This window comes from Argiope bruennichi, chromosome 1 (assembly GCF_947563725.1).
Source record: "Argiope bruennichi chromosome 1, qqArgBrue1.1, whole genome shotgun sequence".
NCBI lineage: Eukaryota > Metazoa > Arthropoda > Arachnida > Araneae > Araneidae > Argiope > Argiope bruennichi.
In genome coordinates this window covers 137,610,095-137,625,649 of record NC_079151.1, presented here as the reverse complement: position 1 = coordinate 137,625,649, position 15,555 = coordinate 137,610,095, and the positions used below count along the sequence as shown (strand labels likewise).

The window sequence follows — 15,555 nt, the reverse complement described above, 5'->3', positions numbered from 1 at the left end:
TTCCGGATCGAATCCATATCGGCAAATGTTTGCAGCTTACGGTATCCTTCAATAATATATTGCATTATAGACATTGACTTATTAGTGACTTCACTAATTAATTCTTTTCATAGATAATCCATCTTTTCACAACCGAATCACTAACCGTCGAATGTCTTTCGGAATTTCCATTTCAAGACACTCAATTATTAATTGGAATTAAACAATTGTTACTATGCTTTATTCTTCATTCTGATAAACCAATAAACTTCGAATATTTTTTGCGTGTCAGTTGAAAATACATCATGTAGAATTTGCATATTGCGATGGAAAACTTTTTTTTGCATGAAGACGTCATCATTTATCTTAAAAATTACAAATTAGACTTGTTGCGTTTTGTAAAAAATGTTATATTTATAGTAAAACTCTATTTTAAAGACTCATATTAAGCATATATAAATAGTTTATAAAGATAAAAAGCAAAGATTAGAAATTATGTTAGTTTTATTTTTGTCTTCCGCACTGAAACTATTTTTTATCCACTGTACATTCCTGTGCAGATCTTAAACATTTTTATTTTTATTTTTTCTGTAATTTTTCGGAAAAAGAATTGAAAGACATGGGATTTTTACGATAAAAGAACAATATGGTACTTAAGTGTAGTAGAAAAAATGAATCGAACGCATACATAAGAGTACGAAGAAGAGAAAGGCTTTGTTAACAGAAAGAAAGTGATTCAAAATAATGCCGAAATGAAAAGGAAAACAACAGTATCTTTGTAAGGGGAATGGCTTTGTACAGCATCAATGATTGCACGGCATTATATATTCATACTCAAAACAATATTCTTTTGCAAATTTTGAGGCAAGAGAACCAAATCATCTTCAATGAGCATCTATAAGTGTCTCTATCAACTGTCTAATATTTTTCGAATAGTGCGATTATGCAACTGGTTTTCTACTAGAGGTTATTTTTATGTTATTTATCCTAAAAGGAGGATGACATTAAATTTTTTATCAACCAAATATTTTATCTTGCTTTTCATACTCAATTTCAGATTTCTTTAAAGTTTCTTTCATGATATCTTCAATTGTGGAATTTCAAAAGCTCATAATATCATTTAAAAAATATTCACTTATCAGTCTCATTTATCTAGAATGTTGCTTTTGTAACTATACGATGCACATGTCGGTAACTAAAGTGATGATAATGAAATTCTGCCTTTCAAGATGTGACTGAAATAGTTTTTAGAAGGTGATTTCAGACAGAATTTTAGGAAACTAATCTTTTTCCTGACTGTAAAAATGTAATAAAAGGGATATTCACAGACAAATTTCATTACTCACAGAAGCTTAAACATGAAAGTTTTCATTGTTCTTCTCCTGGTGGCAGCAGCAGTTGAAAGTATAAGTAAGTATGATTTATACTTTGAAGTTAAATCGATTATATACTCTCAGTTTTCATGAAATCGTAATTTCGCTATTTAATTGCTTATTTTTTTATGTTCATTTTGTCAATTGTCTGAGTTTGATCTTACATTAAACGCAAAGTATAAAATGCGATAAAACTATAAAATATTTTATAGTCCTCATAAATCTATAAAATATTTAAAGAGAGCTATAAATAGAATAATTATTGAGATCATCAACATATTCTGCCTCTAGGTTTCTTTTTGTTTCGGTACAATTAATTTATGGAGTGATAGGAGCATGGCTTTGAACAATATAACTAATAGAAAGCAGCAGAACTTCGAAACTATATCGTATACTTGAAAATAAAAGTCTTTTTTGACTCCCCCTTCATAAAGTTATGAGCCTCTGGTAAAAGTGTGAATGGATTTATGACATTGGAGAGTGCAATAGTTATAAAATATAAATGTGTTTATTAAAATGTTGCATTTTTACTGAATTAATTGAGTAAATATGTATTTTGTACATGTTTCTTCTGACCTACCAAAACTAAAATTTGACCCATAACTAAAATTGTAGTTAGAAGATGTTATACCGAATTTAAATCATTACGTTAATAAAATCATTGCGTTCCTAAAGTACAGACAGATAGAACAGAACGCCGTCTCATACTCCTGTTTCGATAACCATTCTAGTAGCTAAATGGTTTGATGAACATGTTACGGGAATTTGATTAAATATCAAAATATTTACAGTAGAAAAAAAATAACTGCACAGAATTTATAAACAAATAAGAAAGGATAATAAAATGAAGCCAATTAGAAAGATTTTCTACTTTAAAATACTATAGAAAAGTTATTTGGAATATTAATACGGAGAGAGGTATTAGGTATGAAAGTATTATATGAGGATGCAACTAGAAAAATCTAAAAAAATGATGATAACAATGAAAATTTCCGTTTGAAAGATATTTATGAATGCAAATAAACACGAATGAAATCCGGTGCTCTTTTATTCCCTTAGCGCTTGTGAGAAGGACATCTGATGTTGAAAGCTGGGGAAGGCAAGAGAAGATCTCTATTTTCATTGATAAATTTTACTCTCCTATGGAATTTTTTTTGCCTGGAGAGGAAGTTACTGGTGACATTTTTCAGCCATTCTCGTTTATGACTTGGTGATTATTTTTTCATGTGCCAAGTAATTGTGAGGACGCATTCCGTCGCACAATGAAATGCCTTGCCAATCCCACCACAACTGCACTGGTCAGCCTCCGACAGATTGAACCTTCTGAGATAGGCAGGGAAAGGGCCGAGTTCTGAGAGAAATATAATATCCTCCCGGATCCAGTTTAACTGCTGACAGGATATTAAAAACATTTCTGCCAATATCACCATTGCTCCAATATCTTTGCCATTCCTCTAGCATGCGTTTCCGGAGGAGGTCTTTCATATGGGGTTTAGGAAGTATGATTTGCATATAAAGTTGCCCAATTCGCGTTGCGTCCTTTGAGAGTTGGGCTGCCTTTTCATTACATATGTTGCCTGCTTGTGCTTTTACCCACTTGACATTAACTGTTGAATTTGAAAGGAGGATGCTCAAAATTTCTCTTTCTATTCGGTTTGTACTCTTTGAATTAGAGGAACCATGATACTTGCTCTATCGTCGACATGTATTTTAAAAGTGCTACTGTTTGGAAACTGAGATACATATTCAACTACTTCATGAAGTTCTATCTCAAAATTATTCTCTGGAATGAATTTTTGGAAATTTTATTTTGGTGTGGTTTTTATTTCAGCAGTCGGTAAACCGAAAAACAAACCTTCCTATTATATACTTTATAATGAATTCTTGCTGTAGAGTTCCCCAGCCATAAGCATTAAACCGTTTCCGAGACTTTTTGATATTGTCTGAATGCTGATGTCATCAAGGGACAAAACCTCTATTTTATTTCATTTCACTGAGAAATAGAAAAAAAAAATGAAAATTTGCAATATATTTTTTAAGGGGAAATTTTGGGTTTGAGTTCTCCAGCTAGCACTACTGAATTAATTTTGATTTCATATGAAAGCTGATAAACTATAAATACGTCATCAAAGGCTATTTTGACTTTTATTTATTCTATTTTGGAGAAAAATAAAAAAGCCAGAATATCATAATACATTATTTACTGTGAAAATCTTGGGATTGAATACGTTAGGCAAAAACCTCTTAACCAATTTTGAGTTTTTTAGTTTCATATGTAAACTCATAACTCTTAAATATGTCTTATAATATCTTATGTAGTCCTCCTGCATTTTTGAGATAAATAAAAATAAATACCGTCGAACCATACACTGTTTCTAAACGAAATTCGGGACGTATTTCAATTCACAGGACCAACTTTAATTATTTTAGCTTATGAAAGTTCACTACATTTAAATATACCATAAGATAGTGCCTAACCTCTTACAGTCTCTCTTTTCGATTAACATAAAAAATTATTTCGCTGTTCATATTCCATGGAGAAAACCTAGGATACAGTCCCGTGCCATAAACAATGCATTGACTTGGAAGGTTTTTGTTTCACAGAAATGCTTATTAACCCTTGACACATTATATATGGTCTTCTCTCCAGTTCGAGAGATATTGCAATATAAAAATATGATACAGGGCTCAGTGACAATAACTAATCAATTTCAACCAATTTTCTTCGTCATCTTGTCATTTTCGCCAATTCGAAATGCAGCTAACACAAAAATATTATTTGTCATTATGGTGAAACTTTTATCGTTATTATTATAATTATGTTGTTTATAAGATGCAGTTCATGAAAAGAACCACGGCAACAACATTAATGAAATTTAAAGAGACATGTCGTCTGGTTTTGTAGAAATATATTTGATCAACACAACATGACATGTTATTTCTGTATTTAAAATCATGCGGTAGACCAATGCATCTTACTGGCCCGATTTCGCAAATTGTTGCTTCATGAGGAAATTCATGACTCCTTGATAAATATTCAGTTATCACTTAACACTACTGCCTTCCACCCCCATTTTTTTTTTTAAGTATGTGCCAAATTAAAATTTTGCTAGAGCTCCCAGCATAAATAATTGGACCAATTTCTTCAATATTGCTCAGCATTTTATATATAAATGCTGTTTGTTTATAAATGTTTAGCAACAATTTGTTTATAAATTTTAGGAAGAACCTAATAACTAATCTTCCAACACCAGCCATTATACCAACTTTACCTGCTTTTATTTCATATGAAAGCTCGTGTTACCTAGATAGTTTATAAATTGTCACTTTCTCCCCCTTCTTCCCAACATCTATATGAGGGATACCTCAAAAACTCAACTCCAATGTACATTTCATTTCGTAAAGGAAAGAAAAAGCGATGTGGGCCCTATGTTTACGACCATTGTGCTTATACGATCAATTTTTATATCATACCAAAATCCATTTCCCTCTATTATCTAGATTTATCGTAAAATTGAACTTTGTGATGAACACCAATCTCAACAACTTGATCCCAAGGTTTTGCCAGAATTTCTAATTAATGAAAATCATTCATTACAGCTGCTCAAAGAGGAAGAGACTGCAACTTGCCTCCGGAAACTGGTCCGTGTAAAGGATACTTACCTCGATACTACTATGACCCAACAACTAATGACTGCAAGAAGTTTATTTATGGAGGATGCGGTGGTAACAAGAACAACTTCGAGACTGAAGAAGAATGTTACGAGAAATGTAGAGGTAAATACTGTTTAGCTGATAATAAAAATCCACAATATTGTATATAATTACGTTCAAAGAATAAGCAAGAGATACATCAGTCTACATCGCGATACAATAGCAGTAGAGCAAAAGAGAGCGAAATTTTCCCTTCATTGGCTTTTACTATGAGATTTTGATAGGGATTTCTTTGACGTGTGCAGTCTTAGGAAAGAGAAATTTAGGTACCTTTAAAAGAATATGGTAAACATTAAAGATTTTTTTTTTCTCCCTTCGCTCCCTTCGGTGAGTGAGAAAATGTAGAAACTAACAGTTTTATAGAGCACGTATATAATTAATTAAATAAAAAAGGGGATTTGGATCAGGAAATGAAGAGATCACTTTAGAATGAAGTTGATATGAGTTAAATTAAAATAAAATTTAGGAAATTAAGACTGAAGAAGAATGTCAGGAGGAATGTATAGGTATATACTGCGTAGCTGATAAGAAACATCCACAATATATTATATATGTAATGACATCTCTTCATGCAATTTAAATTCTAATTCGTATCTTTATTTTTATCTTAAATTATCCCCTATTACTTTATTCTATAATTTTCTCTTATTTTCTAATCCAAATGCAAAGCTGTTTTCTTTAATTATTTCTAACAGGCTTTACAGACTGCCCACCGAACAAAGAGTACGGTTCATTCGGAGACTGCCCAGACTCATGCTACTCTCTTGAGCATCCAGTGGAATTTTGCACACTGAAGCTAAACTGGGGCTGCATTTGCAAGCCCGGTTACGTTCTGAGGGAGGACAAAGTCTTCGATTCTGACTGCATCAGACCCGAAGAATGCCCATTGGATGTTTCAAGTACGTGATCATTCAACAATTTATTGCGACAAGATTTTTCTTTATTTTCTTCATACTTTCTGAACAGTAATTGTCGCTCATATCTGAAGTTTTGTAAAATATGACTTTGAATCATTATCCTGATATTTGGCCAAAAATTCTCACCACAAATTTCCTTTTCTTCGTTATAATTTTTATGCAATAACTGATTATATTATCTAATACGAAGTAGTGAATGGTACTATGTTTTGGGCAGAAATTGCATCCATGAAATAATTAAGTATTGAACAAAACAATTTTATGCGCAAAATTAATTTGAGAAATATCTAACAAGTCAAAATAATACTTCTTATGATGGCATTTTGAAGGAATTTCGGTATAATCTATGTTCAGTTACAGATCTAAACAAAAAATAATTCCGAATCGTTGAGGTCAATTTTTCTTTTTATTTCCATACTATATTTTATTCAGAATGCCTTGTTATTTTTCTGGCTATAATTTCTTCAGCAAAATTAAAGTTTTAGTAATTAAAGAATTATTTTGCCTTTTTCGCAATATATTGTCTTCAAATAATTGGAAAAGAAGTAAAAAAAAAATGAATAAAAAATAATCGAATAACAATTTGCGAATCTGAATTCAATTTAAAGGTTCAGTTCTGAACAAATTGTTTAAAGGAATATTCGTAATAATTTTTGTGATTTGAAATAGAACTGAATGGAAGTGAAGCTTAATGGAATAAACACCTTACTGATGGTTGGTTAAGGCGTAGTCCGCCTTGTTCCGCTACCAATTGGAAGCGCAAAACGGCATGCTGAAAAACAGATCAAAGGGTATTTGATACAATGGATGAGATGTGCGATGCTTGCCTTCAAGTATTCTGGATTCTCAATTCGCGCGCTGTAAACAACATTCTTCAGGTATCTCCCCCCCCCAGAAATCACACGGGTTTAAGTCGGGGAAACGTGGTGGACACGGTGTTGAAAAATGGCGATTCTATCAAATGCTCACTCAACGGCTGCTTCTCAGGAGTAGCAATGTGTGGATGAGTGCCATCTTCCATAAATATCGTGCGATCCACACAATGACTCTTCTGAAGCGCGGGAAGGACATGGTTATGCAAAAGTGCTTCATACCTCTTGCCAGTAATGGTGCAGGTAACGGAATCAGCAGGTGTGATATCCTCGAACAAAAACGGACCGACGATAAACGCTTCCGTTATTTCGAGCCATACAGTAATCTTTTCAGACTGAAGAGGTGATGTCTGTAGCTGGAACGGATTCTCGGTTGCCCATATCCTGCAATTTTGAGTAAATACAGAACCATGTAAATGAAAGTGGGCTTCCTCAGTCCACAGAATGTTATATGCCCATCCGCTATCCACTTCCTATATGCTTAGACTAGATATGTTAATATGCTTAGACTAGAATAAATGGTCTGGCCTCAGGAGTGTATGCATATGCCTAGTCAGGCTTACACACACACACACACACACACACACACACACACACACACACACACACACACACACACACACACACACACACACACACACACACACATTCATTTCTATCATTAGCAGAGGAACTCATTGACAAACATTCATTTTTATTATTAAGAAAGAGGATTTATGTTGATCCTCCATTTGATTTCAGCATGATCAGCACCAGCTCACTTCATCACGGATGTTCTCAATTATCTGAATGACACTTTTGGGCACGACGATCTCTTCATATATTCTTTGGGGGGCATCAATACTTTTTCTGGGTATTTCTCTATAGCCTTGATTACGAGTATTTCAGTTGAGTCAGTTGAGGATCCCGTTTCTGGAATATCAGTAACTTCTGTAAGTGAGTGCAAGATAGCTAACATCTCTTTAGTATTCGCCTATCGATTTCGCTGACGTTTCCAAGCATGTATCGCTATTGATGGATGCGATTTTGAACCTTTCTTACATACATTATATTAGTGAACGGTGGCACCATGAATAGCTTTGTCTGTATCTGCGTCATTTGCGCCCACCCAGAAAATAAATGTACCTCTATTGAAAGTTTCATTAAAATATCTTCACTGGTGTGGAAGTTAGAAACAAAAGATCTTGTGTAGATTGAATTTAGGCACTCTGAATTTATGATCAATGAAATGGATTGCGACTTGGGTTCCTTTAAGAATATTATTCGTATTCCTCCCCTCCAAGTTTGCACCGCGAAATTGGAATTATCTTGAATAGACGCATAACTTACTTGATACATTTTATTTTTTAGACTATGACTAATTTATTTATTATTATATTTCTTAATACTTTGTTCCAGAGACTCAAATAAAGTGCCCTCCGAACAAGGAACTCGGCGAATTTGGCGACTGCCCAGACTCATGCTACTCTCTTAAGCATCCAGTGAGACCGTGCACACTGAAGCTGAATTATGGCTGCAAGTGCAAGCCCGGTTACGTCCTGAAGGAGGACAAAGTCTTCGATTCTGACTGCATCAAACCCGAAGAATGCCCATTGAATGTTTTGAGTGAATAATAATTCAACAATTTATTGCGACAAGATTTATGCTTTATTTTCTTCCAATGTTTTACTTTACACATGGAACTGAATTCAATCGTCATTTTTGAATACCTTTCAGAGTTGCGAGCAGTAATTGTCACTGATAAAGAAATTTTTGAATAAATAAATAAACTGTTAATCTAGATAAATGGGTCGTTTATTATAATCCCTGGTAAAAAAATCTCTCCTCAAATTTTATTTCCTCTACTAGAATATCAATATAAGCCAAGAATTGATTATCTCAACGAAATAAGAAGTAATATGTTACATTAAGTTCTTATTGTATTTCCACTAAAATGTTAAATGAAATAATTTAAATATTAAACTCAGAGATTTTATAAACAAAATATTGACTCTTCTTAATATGTTACTGTCTAGAAATGTTTTTATTTGATAATGCTGATTTTTGAGTAAGAAATATAATATACCTCTTGCTATCATTTTAAACTGCAATGATTGCAATTTGTACTCAGTTACAGAGTCGAAACAAAAGATAATTCCAAAATTTTAGGATAGTTGTTTCCATTTTGAACTTATATGTCATGCAAAATGTTGTATATCTTTCTCGCTATTCTTGGAGGAAAAAGAAGAGTTACCAGGCTGCGATTCATTTCTTCCCCAAAACACGTATTTCAAAGAAATAAAAAAGTAGATAATCTTTAAACTTAAATCAATAATGTACAAATGTGTATTCGATAAAAAATTATTTTTAGCAATATTTTAAATAAGTTCTGGGATTTCAAATATTAAAACGTCAGTCGAATGAAGATTCTAAACTTCGTCTATATTACTGCTTAGTTATACCTCACAGAAATTTGAGGCGTTTAGTTTTGAGAGATATAAGTTACACGAATCGTACATCAAATGCGATCAATAAATGAAAGTGAAATGCTAATATGACACGTGATTCAATCAACAAAGAGACCAATCAATCAACAAAATCAACAAAAGACTATAAAATCAACAACAAAATCAACAAAAGACTATAAATAAAATTATCGAATAACAATGCCACATAAATACGGTAATCAGTATATTATTTTTTTAAGTTTGCGCCAAAGAAATTCAATAACAACCCAAGCCGACATTATGGACAAACATACTAAGTGGATCATTACATCCAAATAAACAGCATTTAATATCGTCGTTGTTGTATCAAAATGTCCTATGCCAGGAATCATATTCAGTAAAACATACAAAAAATTGATGTGGTAGCTAGTACCAATAGCAACATTTGGCATTTGTCACAGCAGTTAAATATTTACAATAACCTGCGATCAGGTGTAGTTACCTGCGATAAGTGTTTTGCTCCAATTAAAATATTTGGCGAATTTTGATAGAATGATTTATTTTTTTGTATTCTGTTACTAAACACATTAGAATTTAAATATATAGGTCTCTCACAAAAGTTTATTCTAAAAATATCTCTGCACAATTTGAATTAACGTTATTAGCTCATTTTCTGAGCTCTTTATTGTATATGTCATACAGTAATTAAAATTTTGATGCAATAGAAGAACCACTAACAACACATTTTGTGTACAGCAATCGCATATTGCATACAATAATTCTGGAACACAGGCAGATAACTGAAACAGGTATCAGTGAAATATTTTTACACATAACATTTTGATAGAATAAATAGGGATTTATTCTTCTTTATAGATATGAAACTGAACGTTCTTGAATTGATTTTTACACACCATCATAGATTTTCGATGCAGTGAGATAATATCATGTTTAAAATAATTTCATAAAATCCTTTTAGTAGTTCTGAAAGGCTTTGAAACACAAATAGCGTCACTCATCTGCTTTTAAGCTGCTCTAAGATTGCGATAATTAAAGAGATAATTTCGTACAATATTGATAGCATTACATAATTGCTATTAGAGTGTCATAGCCAGCATATCGAGTAATATTATATGGTTCCAATAATTCTTCAAGCAAATTAATGAAATAAGAATAGTTCCAAGTGTTGTGTGACATCGATTATTAACTACGATGATATTCACCTAGACGTAATTTATAGATAGACGTGATCAAAGGGTAATATTATAACAAAAATTATCATACAATCATGCATTTGTTTTTCAAAATAACCAATGCTATTTATTTTTCAAGCGTTTTGTTTGCCCAATTTAAATTAATAGCACAATTTTCTTAAACTAACTAAATGATGCGCTCTCATTGGCCACTATTGCAATATACAGGGTGTTCATTAATTATTGTCGGGGTTTCCGTACCTCATAACTTTCGAATAAAAAATATTACGCAAAAACCGATTACGTATTCGTAAATTACAACTCAAAGAATTTTATTAATGATATTAAAGTGTAAAGCTTGCACAATTTGCACTTTGTAGGTATTCAGCTGAAGGCGATTCTTTGAGTTGTACTTTACGAATACATAATTCTTTGAGTTGTAATTTACATATTCATAATTCTTTGAGTTATAATTTACAAATATATAATTCTTTGAGTTGTAATTTACATATTCATAATTCTTTGAGTTGTAATTTACGAATATATAATTCTTTGAGTTGTAATTTTCATATTCATAATTCTTTGAGTTGTAATTTACGTATTCATAATTCTTTGAGTTGTAATTTACGAATACATAATCGCCTTCAACTGAATGCCTACAAAGTGCAAATTGTGCAAGCTTTACACTTTAATATCATTAATAAAATTCTTTGAGTTGTAATTTACGAATACGTAATCGGTTTTTGCGTAATATTTTTTATTCGAAAGTTATGAGGTACGGAAACGCCGACAATAATTAATGAACACATTATATGATGATATTTAAAAACGTTGCTCCTAGTTTCCTATTTACTGTGAATTCTGGTATTTAAAGAAATAGAGATAATTGTGTACCCTAAAATAACGTTATCAGGAGAAGTTGTCATTCGTTTCACCTAATAAAGGCCCTAATTTGACTAAATCATCAATCAAAATATAAGGGTGTATCTAGGATTATAACATATTTATATATATTAAAGATGAGATAATATTTATCACATTTAGATATTCATGGATGGTATTCCTCATTTTGACTTCTGCGACTTCAGTTGTAGTTTAGTTCGGCTTCCTGAAATATAAATAATTTAAGATATTGAAATTCATCTGCCACCAAATGAATGCTAAGTTCTTTGATTTCAGTTTTTTAGGATGATAATATAATGGATAAGATTAAAAATAGTTCTAAGCCTTCTGATATTCTGATAAACAGATAATTGATTACTCATTTGACATTGATTTGATATCATTTGCAATGATTTTAAGAAACTTTTTGAAATTTTGAATCGCTTCTTATTTTCCATTTGATAGGTGCATTATAATTTTGGATATCACATCAAAATTTGAAGAAATACTTTTCTGAAATGTTCTCTTAATTTATGTGTTTTTACTGTATATTACATTACACTGATAATAATATAAATTTTTAATATTATTTTGTTTATTATTGCATTTTTTATATCAACCTCACAAAAAAATTATTTTAAATCTTTATAGCTTGAAATTTTTTTTCTCTGCTGAAACCAAAAGAAATCTATCTCCCTCATGTCGGTATGCCTCTACTGCTATGTAACCTATCTTGTATTTTATATTATGATGATTAAAAGCATAAAAACTGATCAATGAATGCTTTCATTTCTTTATTCTTTTTATTCTTACAGATTCTTCCGCACATTCTTTAGTCATGAATACGTCTCGAGACCCTCGGGATTAGTCAATCAACCTAAGTATTTTGATTATAAATGATTTTTACAACGACCCCAAAATCAGTACCGAAATATATTAAGAATCTTAAATTGTTATTTTAAATTTTATAGATAATGAAGATTCCGAATTAACGGCTGTTTTTTCTTTAAGCATTTTTAAAATTAAATTGCTAATGTCTTCCTGGAAACGGCTATGTATGAAAGATAAAATAATATGCTGCCAATTTAATTGAATTCGAATTTTTGAAAAATTTAGATCGGAAAAAATAAAATCATATATTATGAGCTGTTATATTCACTCTTTGTCCTGCTCTATTTGTTCTATATATACATATATGTAAGAAAACGCAAAATACGTGTACGTATAAATTGCACAATTTATAGTTGCTTAAAGAATGAAATTAATAAAATTTATGTTTGTTTTAGAAAAAAATCGTAGTGTAATGAAGTTTATGTTAGTTAATTTTTTTAAATTTTAAGATGGAAGATTTAAGCGGTGATTTTTTTCAGAGGTTCAAATTATCTAAACGTAAAATCTTTCAATCCTCATTTCTCCTTCTGAAAAAAAGGCAGAGAAGTTTTCTAATAGCTCTGTTGATTCTTCTTGGTGCTAAGGGATAGATGTACTTATTTTCTTTTCTATGGTCAAGAGACATGAAATATAAAGTTTAAAAAACGGATAGTCAAACGGAATTTAACGGGTATAAAAACTGATAATCTTTTGCTAGAAACATGTAATTGTATGACTTTACATGAGGATAAAAAGCTGAATAAAAATGAAGATTTTGCTTTGTTGAATTTAACATATTGCATTTATATTGATCATGTCCGTCCAGTATACAGATCGGATGAAACCTGCCGGTATTAACTTTTACTTTTTTCATTCTTGATATCATTATTTGGCATTTTTTAAATCCGATATCGAAAACCTTATTGATAGTCTGAACATTGAAGAGCTATGGCTTAAATAGACTTAAAATTCAAAAGAATTCTGCATTTTAATATATTTTTGAAACAAACATTCTATTAAGTTATGAATAACTTTTAATGATTACCAGTGGCAATACTCACAGAAGGTTCTTAGTATCCCTGATTTCATTTATTTAATAATTAGATACAAATTAAATTTCAAATATTTTAACCGTGCAAGAATTGAAAGTCTTCGGTTTCTTTTCACGTGATGGACTTTCTTCCACATTGACATGGCTTGTGCTTATAGACATGTAACATTCAACTCAAACTGAATAAACGAAATATTCCTACACTGAAAGAAATTAACTATAGTTTAGTTAATTAAAGCTATAAGATTGATATCACGGAAACTTATATTAAGGTATTCCAAAAGTTTCTTTCTCATCGCGCGAAAGGATCCGTTTTTAGAGACTTGTCACTGGGGACGAAACTGGAGATTTTATATGAAAATGTGTGTAGAAAATGCCCTTGGTGTAAGGACAATAGGCCTTTAACTGTCTGAAGCCGGGACTATATCCCAAAAATGTTCTTTTGTCCATTTGCTGAGATTGGAAAGGTGTAGTTTTCTACGTGCTCTTTTCTTAAAGTGAAACAATAAATTCTACGAATTACTGTCATAAACTGGATCAACTGAAAGCTGTCATTGAAAAAAAACACAGTCAGAATTAATGAAACGACGAGGCGTTGTTTTTCATCATGACAACGCGAGACCACATATTGCAGTAGACCTAAGAGAGAAGCTCTTGCAGTTAGAATTGGGATACTTTACCGCCTCCTGCATACTCTCCAGATCTCGCTCCATCTGATTATTACTTCTTTCTGTCCTTAAAAAATTCTCTTCGCGATAAGCGCTTTAAATCTATCAATTAAAAAAAAGCGCTCCTCGAGGATTATTTCTTGTTCAAAGCGCCACAATTTTGGAAAGAAGGCATAATGAGGCTTCCTGAGAGATGGAAGAAGATAATAGAGCAAAAGGAGTTCTTACATAGCAAAATAAATAATATCTTAAACAGTAAATATTGTGTATTCATTTCATATTAGAAATAGGAGAGAAACTTATGAGACACCCTAATATATTTTTTGAAAAACCAAATTAAATGCTGGCAGAAGAAATGAAATACTCATAACAAAAAACTTATTTAAATTAAGGAGGATATTTGAACCGAAGAAAAGCAAATTGGATCAATAGAATTTAAAAACATAATCTTTTGATGAAAACTCAACCAGTTCAAGTTAGGAATGCAATCCGTTGTCGATGACTAGTTTAATTTTATCTTTAATGTTTTGTCTGACGAAGAAGTATTGTTAGATAACATTTTAGACTTTGAAACGATATCTAAGGGAAGCCATTTGGAACGTTCTAAAACAGTAAATTAGATGCTTCTGTTTTTATTCTCTAGTGGAAAAGGAACGATTCGCTTATATACAATAAGCAAAAGGATTATTTGTACACCACTTTTTTTAGTTTTGTTTAAATATTAGCAGTTATTCGAGCTGTATTAAATCATAGTCAAACATTTTGGGTCTTTTTTCGAATAAATATAAAAAAAATATATATTTTAATGTGAAAAATTAAATTTTCAAAATACGAAACGTGGACAATGTTGGAAAAGAGTCATTTTTCAAACATGCGTTCATGTTAAGTATTGGTAATTTTTAATAAATTTTTGCTTTAGTTACATTAAATTTTAGCTATTTATAATGTTTTGTAGTGTAAATGTTATTTTATGACTTACAGATAAATTTTTGAAAATGGCACCTAAAACCAAGAAGCTTACTATTGGACATGAGAAATGATATTGTAGATCGCTATAAAAGTGGGAAGTTTTACTTCGAAATTTGAAAATTAATTAACACATCTTTTACTATTATTGGTCACATAATGAAAAAAAGTATAAGAAATCGGCTGCGTTGAAAATATACAAAGACATTCTGATCGAAGTAAATTGACTTCAAAAGCTAAACGGAATGTTGTTAAGTCATATCACTGACTCTCCGATCAGACCGAAGGCCCACGGATAAATAATACTGAATTATCATACCGCTGCAACAGCAATACTGACGGGAACTGTGGTTGAGTCCTAAGGGACATCACCGGGCACGATACAACCCTTCCCTAAGGAAGAACGTTCCGTCATCGATGGGAGGAGCCAGACCCCTACCTTTTCACGCATCCTCCAGGGTGGCGGGAACCAACCACCATGACGGAAGCTTCTCATCCTCATTTAGAGGTACCCTCCAGGAACGTTGTTAAAGCAGCCGTAAGAAACCTTATGATTTCTGCACAATATATTGTCAGCGAACTTGCAACATCGTCTAACATATCAGTGACTGATGTGTTACACCATGAAGGTCTGAAAGAAAGAA

General features: G+C 31.7%; 1 protein-coding gene across 1 annotated transcript; it reads left to right on the top strand.

Moving 5' to 3' along the window:
* The first annotated feature begins 1,281 nt into the window (after positions 1–1,281).
* Positions 1,282–8,641, top strand: LOC129968856 (WAP four-disulfide core domain protein 8-like). The gene is made up of 4 exons (XM_056083203.1): positions 1,282–1,389; positions 4,953–5,129; positions 5,762–5,965; positions 8,254–8,641. Exons 1-4 carry the CDS (start codon positions 1,338–1,340, stop codon positions 8,466–8,468), a joined length of 648 nt encoding a protein of 215 aa, XP_055939178.1. The 5' UTR covers positions 1,282–1,337; the 3' UTR covers positions 8,469–8,641.
* The last annotated feature ends 6,914 nt before the right edge of the window (positions 8,642–15,555 follow it).